Here is a 17469-nt window from a genome sequence, read left to right on the forward strand (position 1 = left end):
GGATGATATTCATCATTTGTAAATGTAGGGCCAAGTTTAAACTCACCCATTGGTAAACAGTTGCACACACAGGAACAGGTGTGCCATAGACTTCATCTCACTTCTTTGATCTCTCTAGATGTTAAGCCTTTGAATTAGAAGTGTTTAATCATCACATCACACTCATTTCATTTTTCTAAATAAACAAAGTTTTGTAAAAATGAATAGATAAAGCTGAAACTTTAACATCAGTGTAAGGAGAGATGAGGTTTATTTAAAGCAAACCTTTCCATTACTGCAACCGTCATCTCTTGGCTTTTTAAGGAATTATGGAACACCCATGAACCTGGAAACGTTAATACTCTCCTTGAGTGTGCCTTGATTTGTTGTACATAACAAAAGAACTAAAGAAACTTAGAAAGCGATCACATTAGACCGACCTTATTACAATACATAAAAACCACATGTACAAAAAGATGAGGAATAGTAAAAAAAAATCCCATGAATAATTTTCTTTCATACCTTACCAATTAAAATCTTTCAAAAACTTAAACAATTTATTTAATGGAAATAAATGCATCACAGGATGATGTATAATGTACATTGTAAAGCAATAGCTTTCCTTTGAGATTCATCATCTGATTTTTGGTACCACAATTATTCTCATGGATAAAATTAGTGCAGGTGCTGCCTAATGATTTTGTATCGAATTCTTTGATATGTAGAGATTATAGATTGCATAAAGATAGAAAAATAGGTGTATTTAATTTATTGAAGTTGTGTGTTTGATATCTCATTAATTACTTTGCTTTCAGTTTTGACCATTTTCAAAATAAATAAGAAAAAGTTTGACAGAAATTGTTGATTCATGGGCATATTGCTCTATAAAATCTTAACATTACTGTGGAACCTCATAGTACCGAGCATTATTCGTTCCATGACCTTTTTTTGTAATGCAAAACCCTTGTTAAGTGAAACAACTGTTCTCGTATAAATTAATGTAAAATATGATGATGAGATCCCTGCCAAAATAAAATAAATTATGTACAATATTTATTCAAAAATATTATGTATGTTTTGTTTAGGATGGTGGATCACGTTCACCTTGTATTTTAGAATGAAGTAATCAGTGATATGGACTCGATTTGTAAAAGCAAAAAAGAATCGAAATAAATAGTTTGTTTTTTATGATATATACCAAATTCCTTTTTAATGGAAAGCTATCTGGAGACATTTGTTTTTTCAAATGCTTCATAAACTTGGTAAAAAGCGACTTAGAATGAACGTTAAGTAAACTTATGATGCATCGCCACTGACTTATTAGAGTGATGCCTTGTATGCATGGTACAGAACAAAAGTTTACTGTGATCTGACTTTCAAATCTAGCCTGATATTTAGGACTTAACACTTCATGAAGACTCGTGTATTTTCTGAATGGTAAAAAGCAGGGGTTTAATTTCCAATTCGCTGCTTGTATTTGTGCCGCGTGAGACATCTTCCATTGGCTTGTGTCCGGGCAATAAATTCTCAAAAGTTTGGAAAAATGTGTGATTACTAGTGACACTGAGATGCTAGTGGAACGAGTGCTAAAAGCAGACTGAAGTAGCAGGGGTTCAATCATTCTGGGAATTCCCCTCTTCTCGCCACAAATTATGCAAAAGGTCACTCGATCCGTGAAATTTTTTCAGGACCATCAATGAGAATTACTGGCTATGTGAGTTACTTGTTAAGCAAGGTTCCACTGTGATGTGATTATTTTTTGGGATATGTGGATTTCTTATATGATTCTTTTCATAATTTCAGTACTGTCGACTAGATGGTCGGACACCACATGAAGACAGGCAGCGCCAGATAAGTGAATACAATGCCCCAGGCTCTGATAAGTTTATTTTCATGCTGTCTACTCGTGCTGGAGGTTTGGGTATTAACCTAGCAACTGCAGATGTAGTAATTTTGTTTGATTCTGATTGGAATCCCCAAATGGATCTCCAGGCAATGGTGAGTTAATTTATTTTTATATTCATGTCATGTTCCAGGGACTCTTTGTGAAGGCTTCTGTGGTGTGCATTAATTGAAGTCTTCCAGGATTTAATGTGTGTTCTTCCATATTTGTGGGGCAACAGTTTCGCTAGTGTTGCAGTTTGCATCTTGAGGTCAGAAGTGATTGATGCTGGTTTTTTCAGTGTTTATACCTCTGCTCGAATGCTCTCTGATTGGCCAATTAATTAACTATCCTCGTGAGTGGTCTCTTATTGGTCAATTTTTAACGATTTGCTTGGGTGTTCTCTGATTAGATTTTGGAGTTATTTGGTTGAAGGTGAATTTACAGGTGCTGGAAAGCATGTAACTGTCTTCTCTACTAAAATTATTGGATTTCTTCTTGATTTCTATGGCTTCCCAAATGAGTCGTAGGAAATAGCAGCTTTCTTATACGATGAGTTCTGCATTTTTGAAAACAATGTTGTGGTTTTGTCCAGTCCAGGTATGCTCTGCAATGGCAGAGAGACACAGTTGCTTATTCTGATAAATTACAGTGACTGCGACATACTTCAAAGGGGCATTAATAAAATGGCAGATTGGGTGACAAATAATGGGATGGATATTAATGTTAGCAAATGCAAATCCATCGCTTTTAGTAACAAGGCAAATGGAAACAATAGGGACTATAAATTCTCAGAAAATATCATTCCTAGAAGTGACAGCTGCAAATACTTAGGTGTATATTTAACTAAGGATTAAGGGTGGGGGCTAAATGTGGAGCACATTTTTAAGAAGCTTTCAAAACTCTTCATTTGGTGATGAGAAACCTCAAAGGGAGCGTTGGAGCAACAAAGGAAAATGCATATCAGACCCTAGTAAGACCAATTTTAGAGTACGCGTCTCTTGGGACCCTCATGAGGAAGGACATATCAAAAAACTGGAAAAGGTACAAAGAAAGGCTGCCCAATATGTACTGGGGAAGCATAGGAGGATAGAGAGTGTGTTTGACATGCTAAAAACGCTGGGCTGGGAACCTTGACAAAGTAGAAGAAAAATAAGCAGACTTTGTTGAATGTTCCACATTCTGAAGGGGGAGAAACCTTGGGCAGATCTGAGGAAAGAGGTGGGGAACCCAAATTTTATAGGGAGAAATGGCCACAAATTCAAGTATAATGCTGGGCACAAAGAACGAATGAAAAAAATTTTCTTTTCTAAATGTAACAGGTGTTGATAAGAACACCTTACCTTCAAAAATATTCGAGCCCTTTCCTTATCGAGTGCATACTTTTTAGAAAAGATGTAAGAAATATATGTAATAATTTGATTGATGTGTGGTGTAACATTATATGTAATGGCTTATTTTTTTTTAATTCATCTTTTTTTTCTTGCTGATTGATTGATGTTAATGAGATGGGTTATTTTCTTGCTTTGTGAAAGAGATTTGTGTTTTGAAGTTCCCTTTAAGTGTACTTTTGTTTAATGACTGATTTTACCTTTGTGATTATTTGGGACTTGCGTGCCACCTGACACTGTCAATCAGCACATGTGGATTTTTAATAATAATAAATAAAAGCATTGTATCTATTGAAATTTTACTAATTCATTAGGATGACCCACAAATAACACTGCCACTTGAGTGACAGATTTTTGTTGCAGTTCTGTGATTAATTATGGTTATGCATGATATAAGTAAAGGGAAATGTAGAAATGTACTTATAATATTGGTTGTCTGGAATCATGGGTAGTGTGAGAGATTGAAGTGTGTTTGTTATGGGCAAGAGTCATCGTCCCACAATGGTCCCAGGTATCATTCTAGTTCATACTTTGAGACCTACTAGGTTGCCAGAAGTAAGAAGCAGGTGACCAAAGAAGATAAAAGAATATTTACCTTCACAGCTGGTTAGGAGCAATGAATTCATTGCTAGTCAGATAAAATGGATGGTACTTGTAGCAAAAAGTCTCTTGGCAACTACTGGAAGCTTTCTGCTACAAAGTATGAATGGTTCGGGTGGGCAAATCTTAGCTTAAACCACAGTTAAATCTGCCATAAATATATTTTGTTGGTTTTTTAGGATGATTATCAAAAATAGTCTTCCAAAATCAATGGGCAGATGCATGCCTAGTGAACCAGAGGGGTGTACGTTGAGTTATACGTCTTAGCACATTTGTATCTATATCTCACAATCTTTCGTATTTGACAATGTCTTCTTTCATGATCTTCAAAGGAGCTGGTGTATCACAGAAATTTGTCATAAGGCAGATGTGTTAAAAACACGAATAGCCAGATATATTTATATAGCAATATGTTTTCAATATCTTTCAAGAGAACAGTTAATGTACCCAATAAGTCACCACTGGCATATTCTTTCAATAAAATAAAACTTATTGAAGTATTGAGGAAATTAATGCAGGTTAAAAAATAACCTGGTTTGTTAATAATCAAGCCTTATACACTACCAATATTTTTGTAAAAATTCTGCATGTACAAGTTTTCATTAATTGTCCATGTATCCATTTAGAGAGAAGGAACAAAATGTTTTTTTCAGCTCAGCTGTCAATGTAATCCTTTTTTATTCATGCGATGGTTACAGGAAGATGTTGGCTGACCTCCAAATGGTTGGCCCAAATTGAAATGCATAGGTGAAAATGTTACTATTAATTTTTTTCTCATGGATGTCGTATTTTACTTCTAACTGCTAGTGATGAGAAATATAACCATATTCTTCTGTTTTGTGATTAGGATCGTGCTCACCGTATTGGACAGCTGAAGCAAGTCCGAGTTTTCAGATTCATAATAGAGAACACTGTTGAGGAAAAGATTGTTGAGAGAGCTGAGGAGAAGTTGAGGCTAGACAATCTAGTCATTCAGCAGGGTAAGTGCCATTCATTGAACTACTTAATGATTTCTGCAGTTTTATTAAGAGAGTGACTTTGACCTCAAAATTTTTAGGAAGGCTTGTTGATGGCAAGTCTAATCAGCTGAACAAGGAACAAATGTTGTCAATGATTAGGTACGGTGCCAATCATGTGTTTGCCTCCAAGGAATCAGCAATCACAGATGAAGATATAGATACAATATTGGAGAAGGGTGAAGCCAAGGTATTTATTTTATCCAGCTATTGATTCAGATTACGCATATTCTATGATCTCAATAATAAATATGTTAACATATGTAATTCAATGAACCCAGTAGTTATGATTGCTTATTGTGCTATTCTCTCAAATATTAATTGTTGTATTTGATAAAGTGTACCATGGAAAATCATTTCTCAGGAAGAATTCAAGCCTGATTAACTTTTGAGATATACTTTTTGTAAAATCCTTCCAAAATTTGTTACCGATTAATGATTACTTTCGAACTTTATTTTTTCTTCTTTTTCAGACAGATGAAATGAGGAAGAAGCTGGAAGATTCAGGAGAATCTACTTTGAGGAACTTTACTGTTGATGCACCCACTGAATCAGTGTACCAGTTTGAAGGGGAGGATTATAGGTAAAGCCATTCAAATTGGGACTGCATTCTAAGTTCTTGCTTTTTTGGAGATGGAGATTTTATGTTAATTGAAATTGCTAAAGTTAATTCATTGGTTTCTCCAAAACTTAAATTAAGCATTTTTGCCATGAAAGACTAATGGTGTTGAGTTCGTTCTTGTTTCAATTCTTGTTCACAGAGAAAAGCAGAAGATAATAGAAACTGGCAGCTGGATTGAGCTACCAAAGCGTGAGAGAAAGATTAACTATGCAGAAAATGCATGCTTTACAAACGTTTTCAGGGATTTGGGGCCCAAGAGCTGTAAGGTATTTGTCAAATCCTATTTTTTAGCTTTCATATTTCCTATGTTCTATTGTATGGTAGAGCTTTCATAATATAATTATATTAATCAGGAATTCATTGACTGTACTGTTTAAAATTTATTATTGGGTACTCTTTGAGCCATGAGCCATTTTGGTTGGATTATTTATTCAGATATTCCGTGTTTTTCAGTTTTTAAAATACAGTCAAATGGGTTTGAGAAACCTCTTCATTTATTTGACACAAAAGTTGCATTGTAGTAAGAAGTGTTTTTCCAGGATTATGGAAATTAATTTTTGTCGACTTCATTCGGAATTTCAGTTGTAACTGCCCTAAACCCTAAAATAGCTAATGTTAAATATTTTACATTGTTAGCATATTCCTCTCTTTCTTAATACCAATGCAATTATTAGCTTGGCTTAATGAGTATTATTTCCAAGTAAATCAAAGTACAGTGGAATCCTGCTTGAAGATCACCTCGCGCAGCAAGTAATTTAGCCAGGGGTAGCATATCTGCCTGTGGAGCTGGAGGTCCCTGGTTTGATTCCCATGACCAGCAAAATATTTCAGCTTAGAAAAAGTTGGTTCCAGCAAAATATTTCAGCTTAGAAAAAGTTGGTTCCGGCAAAATATTTCAGCCTAGAAAAAGTTGGTTTATGGTTTCTCGGAATAAAGCAACCACACTTAAACAGAACAATGGTATTTCAGAACGAGGCAACAAGAAAAATAGACTCATGCTAAAAAGCTACCGTGAACCCATGGTGAAAGGCAGAAGTTTCACCATCAGGCACTGGTGGCACAGACCAAATGGGTCGGCCAAGCATCAGTTGCCATAGCTGGGGGTGAGAGTGAAGTTCATGGAATCGGCCGCAGTACTGGGATATGAAGGCAACGGGAAACCATCATATTATTCTCCCTAGTATGTGGAGACTGGCATTCAAATAGAGTAGAATGTAGGAGCTGCAGCAAACCAAATCCTAGGATTTAAATACTGGGATAGCATTAAGTAACATCATAGTACCCACATTGGTGTAAACTATTAGGCTCTGCTTCACAATTATAGGAAATCTTACAGATTTTTTATTTCATTTTATTAGCGTTTATTTGGAGCTCCAAAAACAAAATACAGGGTCGCACCCAAAAGTGGTAGGACTGATTTTCTCTGGCACGAACGGATTGGTGGAGGGGGGTCTGCCTGGCAGGGTAAAGTGGAGGGGGCTCTTAGCAACAGACCAACACCAACCTCAGTCACCTGCGGGCTGTCGTTGAGTGGTGACACCGTTTTTAGTGAAGCAAGTTTTTTGTCCGCGTCGAAAAACAAAATGAATCTGAATTTAGAGCAACGTTATTCCGCGAGGTTTTGTGCAAAACTCGGGAAAACGGCAACTGAGACCCTCGATACGATCAAGCAGGCATATGGGGACACTGCCTTAAGCCGTTCCACAGTATTTGAGTGGCACAAGTTGTTTAAAGAGGGTAGGGAGGGAGCTCGTTGAAGACGACCATCGCTCAGGACGGCCGTCGACAGCAAGAACCGACACGAATGTGGACAGAGTGAGGACACTGCTGAACACAGACCACCAGGGGAGACTGTGAATGCGAACTTTTACGGGCAGGTGCTCACCCGCCGCCGAGAACGCGTGAAAAGAGTCCGACCGGCCATCGCAAACTGCTGTGCCATGGCGCGCTCATCGTCAGACAGCTCCTGGCCAAATATGGCGTTGCCACGTTGCTGCACCCACCCTATTCTCCTGATGTGGCACCACCGGACTTCTTCTTCTTCCCCCTGATGAAAAGACAGCTCATGGGACGACGTTTTGACTCGATAAAGGCCGTTCAAAGAGGCTTCGACGAGGGTCATCAATGGCATCCCCAAAGAAAATTTCCAGTGGGCATACGGGGAATGGGAGCAATGTTACACTGAGTGTGTAGCAGCTCAAGGAGCATACTTGGAAGATTATTAAGTCGATGTAAGTATATCGTCAATAAAATTCTTGGAAAAAAATCAGTCCTACCACTTTTGGGTGCGACCCTGTATGCAATTTCTGTCGCGTCTACTCCCTGGTACTCAGTTCTTTTGTATTTATTTGATATGGAATTGGTTGCTGTGTATTTGTGTGGAAAGTTGAGAATTTTTGGTGTGGAAAATATTGAAATATCAGATGATTTTGAATTCTTTCATTTATGATGGTTGAGTATCTTTATGTGAAGTCTTGAGTAAAGAGCAAATTTGGTCACCCTTCAAATCCTACCAGTTTATTTTCTGATGACCCAAGAATTTTTAATTTTCATACAGAGAAATCACTGAACATACCTTCTCCGCAACGGGTGAACACTCTAATTTCATTTGCTAAATTTCTCTAGTCATCAAGACCCTCAAAACGACCCAAAGACCAAGACGAAGAGTACTTCCCACCTGATCTTTTGGAGCCTCAAGATCAAGAAATTGACTGCAATAGAAAAACGGTCAAGCATAAGGTAAGTATAATGATAAAATATATTTATTTGTCCAGCAGACACAGTGATGGTACAGAATTGAGAATACTTGCCAGGTGTATAGGACACGTCAATCAGACATAGATCACATAATTCCCGTTCGAAATGCAAATACAGTTATGACAAGAAACTAACATGCATAGTTTTACAGGTTCATTCACAAATTCATTCATGATATAATAGCACTCATGTACCAGATATGCAGATAGATCCCACTTGAATAGTGAACTCTCTCTCATTTTTGTAGATTGTAAAACAATTTTTTACACATTGATGTAGGTCCTTCAGCTACCATAGACAGGTTTGATGGTTTTGCATTTGTATCTTGATATTTTTAAGTTTTGTGACAGTGATAACTGTTATTCATTGTGAAGTCACTCTAGTTTTTCTTAGCATAAGTCACTGAATGATAGATTCAGTTAATATTCTTCGTTATTTAAAAAGAGATTGGCAGTGTGCATGCTAAGGATGATTACATATGAGTCTTGCTATTTTTTTTGCACTAAAAATCATTGTTTTTTGAGAATGATATTACCCAGATTACAATTTCATAAGCAGTCACCGATTAAAATAAGCCATAATATAACATTTTTAGAACTTCTAAACGTATTGTGTTTTAAAATTGATATTTGGTAGTAAACTGAATTAATCTTTTTACTTACCTGTGAGATAATTTTATCCCACTTAAGATGTTGGTCGACATATAACCTTAAAGATTTTAAATTTTTGACCACCATGATATCACACATTTTACTCTGTTAGTCAAAATTTCATGCAGAGAAATCACTGAACATACCTTCTCCGCAACGGGTGAACACTCTAATTTCATTTGCTAAATTTCTCTAGTCATCAAGACCCTCAAAACGACCCAAAGACCAAGACGAAGAGTTCTTCCCACCTAATCTTTTGAAGCCTCAAGATCAAGAAATTGACTGCAATAGAAAAACGGTCAAGCATAAGGTAAGTATAATGATAAAATATATTTATTTGTCCAGCAGACACAGTGATGGTACAGAATTGAGAATACTTGCCAGGTGTATAGGACACGTCAATCAGACATAGATCACATAATTCCCGTTCGAAATGCAAATACAGTTATTACAAGAAACTAACATGCATAGTTTTACAGGTTCATTCACAAATTCATTTATGATATAATAGCACTCATGTACAATAGTGAACTCTCTCTCATTTTTGTAGATTGTAAAACAATTTTTTACTCATTGATGTAGGTCCTTCAGCTACCATAGACAAATTTGATGTTTTCGCATTTGAATCTTAATATTTTCTAGTTTTTTGACAGTGATAACTGTTATTCATTGTGAAGTCACTCTAGTTTTTCTTAGCATAAGTCACTGAATGATAGATTCAGTTAATATTCTTCGTTATTTAAAAATAGGTTGGCAGTGTGCATGCTAAGGATAATTACATACACCTTTATGAGTCTTGCTATTTTTTTGCACTAAAAATCATTGGTTTATTGAGGATGATATTACCCAGATTACAATTTCATAAGCAGTCGCCGATTAAAATAAGCCATAATATAACATTTTTAGAACTTCTAAATGTATTGTGTTTTAAAACTGATATTTGATAGTGAATTGCACTAATCTTTTTACTTACCTGCGAGATAATTTTATCCCTCTTAAGATGTTGGTCGACATACCTGTATCACCTTAAAGATTTTAAATTTTTTACCACCATGAGATCACACATTTTACTCTGTTAGTCAAAATTTTTATTTAACCACTGCCTTGGAGAAAAAACATCATTTGTGTTTGACCATTGTTAAGGACCATGCCATTACTTCTACACCAGTCAAACATTGGCTTAATCCCCAGTTCACGAGAATTCAGTAAGTTTTTCAATGAATTACAGGAATTCATGATGCCCACATCATCAGCATTCATGGCACTCTTATAGCAGTTATCCATTAAATTTATGGGTTGATCAATAAATATTATGTGAAGTATTGGCCCTAGAGCAGATCCCTTAGGTACCCCTTTGGTCACCTGAAGTCGAGATGAAAGATAACTATTTCTGTTTTTGTATAAGACAACAATTTTTTGTCAGTTTTATAAGATAGAGTTATGTCTTAAGCCAACTCAGAGCAACTCCTCTTATGCCAAGCACCTCCATTTTGTTGATAGTATTTCATGATCTTCCATTTCAAAAGATTTGCTGAAGTGAAAGTAATTAAGGCTCAGAATTACCCGGCCTGACCTGGAAATGGCGGTAGTTGTTTGAAAAATATCACTGTATTTAGTTTCAAGTTTGAAGATGCTAAATTGTTTTGTATTTGTTTGGTAGCCATCAATTGTGAACGTTTTCAGTGAATTTGTGGAAATAGAGAAAATTGGTCATCGTTATGTGATACAATACTTTTATTTGAAAGGCCTCAGCCCAACCAATATAAAAGCTGAACTGAATTCTACTCTCGTTGAGTCTGTTCCTTCGTTTACGACAGTAAAATATTGGGTAGCAGAATTTAAATGAGGTCTTACGAGCTGTCAAGATGAGCATTGCATTGGTCAACCAAATGAGGTGACGACTTCAGAAACGGTGAAGAAAAGCCACTAAGAAAAACGGTGAAGAATATCCACTGGATGATCGTCAGCAGAAAAAGCGTGAGCTAGCAGACGGTAGGCATTTCACAAAGTGCGGTACATTGCATATTTACTGAAAATTTGGACATGAGAAAGCTGTGTGCAAGATGGGTGCCACGTTTGCTGACACTTGAGCAAAACCAGTGTCGTGAAGATGTTTCAATTGAGTGTTCAGCAGAGTTTCACAGAAACATAGCAGAGTTTTTGCATCATTTCATAACCATGGATGAAACATGGGTCCATTACTTCACACCCAAAACAAAAGAGCAATCAAAACAATGGATTCGAGGTAGAAGTGGCTCCAAAGAAGGCAAAGACTGTTTTATCTGCAGGCAAGGTCTTGGCATCAAGTGAACTTATTGCAACATTTTAGCGAAGAAATCAGGCAAAATCAGCCGCATTTGGCCAAAAAGGAAATGTTGTCTCCTCAAGACAATGCACCAGCTCACAAATCTGTCATTGTAATGGCCAAAATTCATGAATTGCTACCTAAGGCACCCTATTTGCCAGATTTAGCCCACTCAGAGTAATTTCTGTTTGCAAACTTGAACAAATAGCTCGGTGGTCAATGATATTCCAACCGTGAAGAAGTGTTGTCAGCAGTTAATGGCTATTTTGTGGAGCAATACAGTTCTTGTTATAAAAAGGGTTTTGAACTTATTCTCCGGGAGAAGTATATACAGCTGAAAGGAGATTAGGTTGAAAAAACTGATTGAACTTCGCTGAGAGAAGTGTTTCAAGCTGAAAGTAGATTATTGAACTTCGCTGGGAGAAGTGTTTCAAGCGGAAAGGAGATTGTTTAAAAATAAATACATTTATTTCCTAAATTTTTGTTTTCTTTGTTGGGTCAGGTACTTCTGGGATCACCTTTGTAGATTCCAACTACTTTGTTTTTTTAATTTATTGTATTTATAATATAAGTAACTGTATCGAGTAGAGCTTGTTTTGTTGATTTTCCTTTTCAAAATTTAGAAGGATACCCAGATAAAAGGTTATTGCTTTCAAGATAAAAAATAAGCCTTTGATTATAGACAAGCTCAAAAACTTTTCTTAACTGAGGGATAATTGATGTTGGCCTGTAATTACTCAAGATGTTTTTGTCCCCTTTATTTTTAAAAACTGGGACAACCGAAGACACCTTAAGAGAATCAGGGTGAACCCCATCAGAGAGATATAGATTTACAAGGAAGAGTAAAGGGGATAGGATGAACTATTGTAATTCCCTGAGAGCTTTACCTGCTACAACATCTATACCAGGTGAGTTGTGACTCCTATTTTCCCTAGATAGGGGCATAGCTCACTTTCACTGCAAGGATTAAGGTACGAGAGTAGATTGAAAGGTTCTCGGAATCACCGCCAGATGTCAGCATTAGTGTGGCGAGTTGCCTGTATAGTATTAGGTAATCTTTGATGAATAAACATGTAACATGTCAGTGCTCTGGGAAGAAATCTGTGGTGTGGATGCCTCTCTGTAGTTGTTACTTGGAGTTTTTGTTGGGGGCAACAGATAAGGTCATTTGCATCATTAGGGATGGTTGGGACAGTAAGGGTGGAGAGAAACCCAGTGTCAGCATAAGCCTATTCTTGTCAAAAAGTATCAAGGGGTCTGCAGTTTAATGTCCCATCCAACGCACGTCATAATGCTCTTTAAGTACTCTCCACAAAGCATCTAAGTAGGGATCAGGATACCACTGAAAAATATTTGGCTCCAGTAATTGAACCCGGGCCTTCATGGTGGGAAGCCTCCACATTAGCCACAGCATTATCCCAATCCCCTTGCTGTTGTTCCCTCGTGCTTTTTGAAGATGGAATAAATTGATATTCGAACGCTAAAATGTGCCACTACACCAGAAATTATTGCAAAAGTGCATAAAATGGTCATGGAGAATCACCTACTGAACATGCGAGAAATTGCTGGAGCTGTAGGGATCTTCATCTGAATGGGTGTATCTCATTTTAACAGTGCAATTGGATGTGTGAAAATGTTCTACTAGATGGGTGCCGCTTGATGCAGGATCACAAATGCATCAAAGTGGAAATTTCCAAACAATGTTTGACCTATTTTAAGAGCAACTGACAATATTTTCTGCACCGGTTTGTGACTGTAGATGAAACTTGGGTCTGCTACTCTACCCCAGAGACAAAACAGATCTGAAAACCATGGAAACATTTTGATTCACCAGCACCAAAGAAAGCAAAGGCAATATGATCCGTCAGAAAGGTAATGGCTTCAGTTTTCTGGGATGTGAAAGGAATAATGCAGATAGACTATTTTCCTGCTGGTCAAATAATTACTGGAAAATACTAAATACCTCCAGGACCAACTACAGCAAAAGATACACAAAAAAGGCCAGGTTTGACAAGGAAGAAAGTCAACTTTGACAAATTCCAAGACTGTGGGAGATGCCACGACAACTTTTATCAAGACAATCCTTGCTCATATACAATTGCGTTGCCATTGCAAAAATGTGTGAACTTAGATACAAATTGTTGCCTTACCCACCTTATTCATCTGATTTGGCTCCATTAGATTTCTGTCTCTTCCCCAAGCTCAAAATTTTCCTCACTGAATGGAGATTCTCTTCAAACAATGAACGAACAGCCAAAGTATACAGGTATTTTGCAGGCCTGAAGAAATTTAATTTTCGATATGTTATCAATGCATCGGAGCACAGGTGGATCAAGTGCATTGGGGTACAAGGAGACTACTTTGGTAAATAAAGAAGTTTTACTGAGGTGGGTCGTTTATTTGTATTCCTTTTGGAAAACTTTGCCAATTACCGTCGTACATTGTCTTGCTTGACCTTATTTTAAATTTAATGATCTTCCTTGAAGTTGGTTGGGGTGTCTTGGGTGGTAGAAGAAATGAAAAATTGAATGCATATGCTATTTTATTTGGGTCTGTTATGGTTGTTGTTTTTTCCACCATTTGTTGTCATTAACATAAGATGGTGTCACGAAAACGTTGTGGCCATGTTACTCTTAATGATTTTCCAGCTTCTCTCAAGTAATTAGATGCCTTCCTTAACTGTTCATTGTTATTCTCCTTTTTTTGTCTCCCTTTTAGATTCCTAAACTGTTTCTTAAGAAGACAATATTGTTCATGTAGTGAGTGGTCATCTGAGGTTTTAATGAGTATAAACATTGTCCCTGGGGTCTTTGACATGTTGATGATTTCAGGTGTCATCCAATCTTTGCTTTTTTCATGGAAACTTTTCACTGGCTCAAGGAAAAGGAGCATTCAAATTGTGCTTGAAAGCAGGATAAAACATATTAAAGCTATTATTAAGGGAGTCTTTCCTGCATACCTCTGTCCAATCTTGATTTGTAAGCATTGCGTGGAAGTAGTTAACATTAGTAATTTAAAAATCTATTGTATCTGATGCTTATGCTACACCGTGCTTCCCACAAGAAATATTTGCTACAGCTAAGTGATCAGAGATTGCAGAATTAAATACCACGGTGAGTTTGATGTTCATTGAAATCTGTAAAAATATTATCCAGAAGTGTTAGGGTGTTAGCCGTTACGCGTGAGGAAATGAATGCATTTTTGCGCTTAAAAAAGATTTCTTGTGAATAAGCATATCAGCTTACTTGGAAACCAGAGGCTATATAGTGGTAATCCTCACACACTGTAAGCAATGAATAATTTTTCAAGGTACCAAAAAATCCAGAATTAGGGAATGAGTGAAGAATTTTTTGTTTGGAAAATCCTGAAATGTCAGGTCATTTTAAAATAATGGCATTATGGTTCAGGAGCATCTAAATGTAAAGTCTTGAGTGAAGAGCAAATTGGTCACCCTTCAAATCCTGCCAGTTTATTTTCTGATTTTCCTGGAATTTTTAATATTCATACGGAGAAATCACTGAAAAAATCCTCTCTCCACCAGGGGAAACCTTAAATTTCATATCCTTAATTTCTCTAGGCACCAATACCTCCAAAACAACCCATTGTCCGAGACTTCCAGTTCTTCCCACCTCGCCTCCATGAATTGCTAGATCAAGAAACCTACTACTTCAATAAAACTGTGGGGTATAAGGTGAGTATAATGATTACTTTTCTGTACTTACACATGATTTCTTGTGAAGGAGCATATCAGCTTTATTAGAAATCAGAGGTTATTTTGAATTCTCCTCACGCGCTGTAAGCTATGAATAATTTTTTAAGGTACCAAAAAATCCAGAATTAGGGAGTGATGCATCTCGTATTCAGAAAGAAGAGCAGAGGAAGATTGATGATGCTCAGCCACTGTCTGAAGAAGAGCATACTGAAAAGGAAAAACTTTTAACTCAGGTATGGTTTTCAATTTCATGGAATTGAAGGATGTTTTTTTTCTCCTATAAAATGCAATATTAATTTACAACCGTGGTGCTAGTCAGACTTATCTTTGTTTAATGTTGACTTCTCTTAGCTGAAAGCCGTAACTTAAAAATTTAGTTTTATGTTGAATAAAAGATGTGAAATTCCTTATATATAGTTAATAGAACCTATGCACTCTTCCACTTTGTGTTAGACACCTAAATTATTAAATGCAGCAAGTATAAGGGTAACCTCAGAAGTAAAGTTTCCAACTTTTGTGGAAATAGAAATAAACATTTATTTTCAATAATTTACGTCACTCTAGAGCTTAGACATTCCTCTAACTTCACAATTTTCATCTTAGTCGATGTATTTTTTTAGACTCTGGGACAGTTTTTTGCGGACTTGTCGTAGAAGTTTGCTGCCATGTCATTGTGGAAGTGTTGGACCTCATCTGTCACCTGGTCATCATTGCTTGTAATGGGTGATGGGACTATGCTGTTCCATGTCACAATGGAGATCAAACAGTAATTATATAAGTGGCAGCATTCCTCTTTACCCAAAGCCACAAAAATTCAAGTTCATCCAATCTAGAAATCATGAAAATTGTTTTATTTATTTATTTAGCAACTTTATTGGGGCAAGTTTGAGACTTCATAGTCCCTTCTTCCACCTAATCCCTGTCCATTACATTTTAAACAATTACAAACACCCATGCCCTAGGGGGAGGAAAACCCACCTAGGTGGGAATGGAACCCGTAACCTTTGGGTTGGCTGGCGTGTATGTTACCCCGCCACCACTGGGGCTGGCACTGGGATAGAAACAGGGTATTATTGTTGATCTTAGTTCCCGGGAGCACATTAAATGCTGGCATGCATTGTGAGGCGTTTAAACAGCTCAGATGGGTGGTTCAGAACCAGTGAAGAGGAATTTAGAGCTGGAGCCTTGAAGGACTCTATTTGCTTTAGAATGATGTATCAGTTATTGGAAATAAAAGTTTGTTTCTGTTTTCAAAAATATTCAAGACTTTACCTTTGGGATCACGTTTATTTAACTTTGCTTATGTTTGCAATATTGATTATAAGTCTAAATAGTTAAGAATTCATTAACTTTTTTTTTTCAGGGATTCACCAACTGGAACGTACGAAACTTTGCTCACTTCATAGCTGCAAATGAAAAATATGGTAGACATGATATCAAGAACATAGCAAAAGAAGTAAAAGGTAAGGATGCTGGTTTTCAACTTCACTGAAACTTCCACAATAGTCTGTGAAATTAATTATCTGGAAGACTAGGAAAATAAGAGAAAAATTTATAAATGGTTCAAAATTCTTGAGTATTCTTAATAGGTGCGATCGCTTATGGTGCGATTCTCAATTCTGTGGGCTCTTATTTGAAAATAATTCCAAGGCTTAATTTCTGTAAACCCTTTGCTTAATTAGGCCTCGAGTTGAAAGAATTTCAAGATTAAACTGCTCTGTATAAGTTGTCATAAAGGTATATTGCCATTCCAACAAAATATCAGATAGAGAACCACTCTGATAGCATTGCATGTCCTGCATTGGGAGAAAATGATAAACAGCAATGTAATGTCTCATACGAGGTCTCTTTTAAAGGAAACTTTTGAGTTGATTACCAAGGATAATGGTTAGGATGCAAATATATGTACAGTATGTTATGAGTGGCTTACACGATTCAAAAAGAGGTGGTAATCAGTGGAAGATGGCAAGCATTCTGGAAAACATAGACTGATGACCCCCACATCGAGAAAGTGAACGATCTCATTTGTGCAAATCATATTCCACTGTCAGGGGAATTGCAGAAGAGTGTGGCATCTCGATTGGTTTGTTTGAAATCCTTACTGAAAAAATTAAGGATGTATTGCATCTCTGCCAAATTTGTACACTTGATGACAGCAGACCATTAACAGCATCAAGTTCAAGTCTGTCAGGAACTGTGTGATCGTACTTAAGAGAATGAAATCGTCTTTTCCAGTGTCATAACAGGTGATGAGTCATGGGTTTATGGATATGACATTGAAACAAAAGTGCAATCTTTACACTGGATTGGTGGAACAATCTCCCTGCCCCAAAAAATCTGGACAAGTTTGCTTGAATGTCAAGGCCATTTTGACTGCTTCTTTCGGTGCATAGGTGCTTGTGTAGCATGAAATACCACCTTAAGGCCAGAGTCTACATGGTGTAATACCCGGGGGTTATGAAATGTCTCGGAGAGAGAATCAGGCAACAAAGGCCTGAACTCTGGAGGAGTGGCGAGTGCTATTTTCACCACTACAACATGCCAACCCATTCATC

The 17469-nt window shown here is 36.9% G+C and overlaps 1 protein-coding gene across 1 annotated transcript in view; it reads left to right on the plus strand.

Moving 5' to 3' along the window:
• LOC139698557 (chromatin-remodeling complex ATPase chain Iswi-like) overlaps positions 1-17469 on the plus strand; it is a 45449-nt gene that overhangs the window by 17193 nt on the left and 10787 nt on the right. The window contains exons 11-20 of the mRNA XM_071597396.1: positions 1783-1977; positions 4700-4832; positions 4910-5058; positions 5342-5451; positions 5630-5756; positions 8116-8229; positions 9094-9207; positions 14780-14893; positions 15022-15147; positions 16278-16377. Coding sequence (XP_071453497.1) covers positions 1783-1977; positions 4700-4832; positions 4910-5058; positions 5342-5451; positions 5630-5756; positions 8116-8229; positions 9094-9207; positions 14780-14893; positions 15022-15147; positions 16278-16377 — 1282 coding nt within the window. The remainder of the gene's footprint in view (positions 1-1782; positions 1978-4699; positions 4833-4909; positions 5059-5341; positions 5452-5629; positions 5757-8115; positions 8230-9093; positions 9208-14779; positions 14894-15021; positions 15148-16277; positions 16378-17469) is intronic.

Source organism: Hetaerina americana, unplaced genomic scaffold (genome assembly GCF_022747635.1).
Source record: "Hetaerina americana unplaced genomic scaffold, ioHetAmer1.1.p SCAF_89, whole genome shotgun sequence".
Lineage (NCBI taxonomy): Eukaryota > Metazoa > Arthropoda > Insecta > Odonata > Calopterygidae > Hetaerina > Hetaerina americana.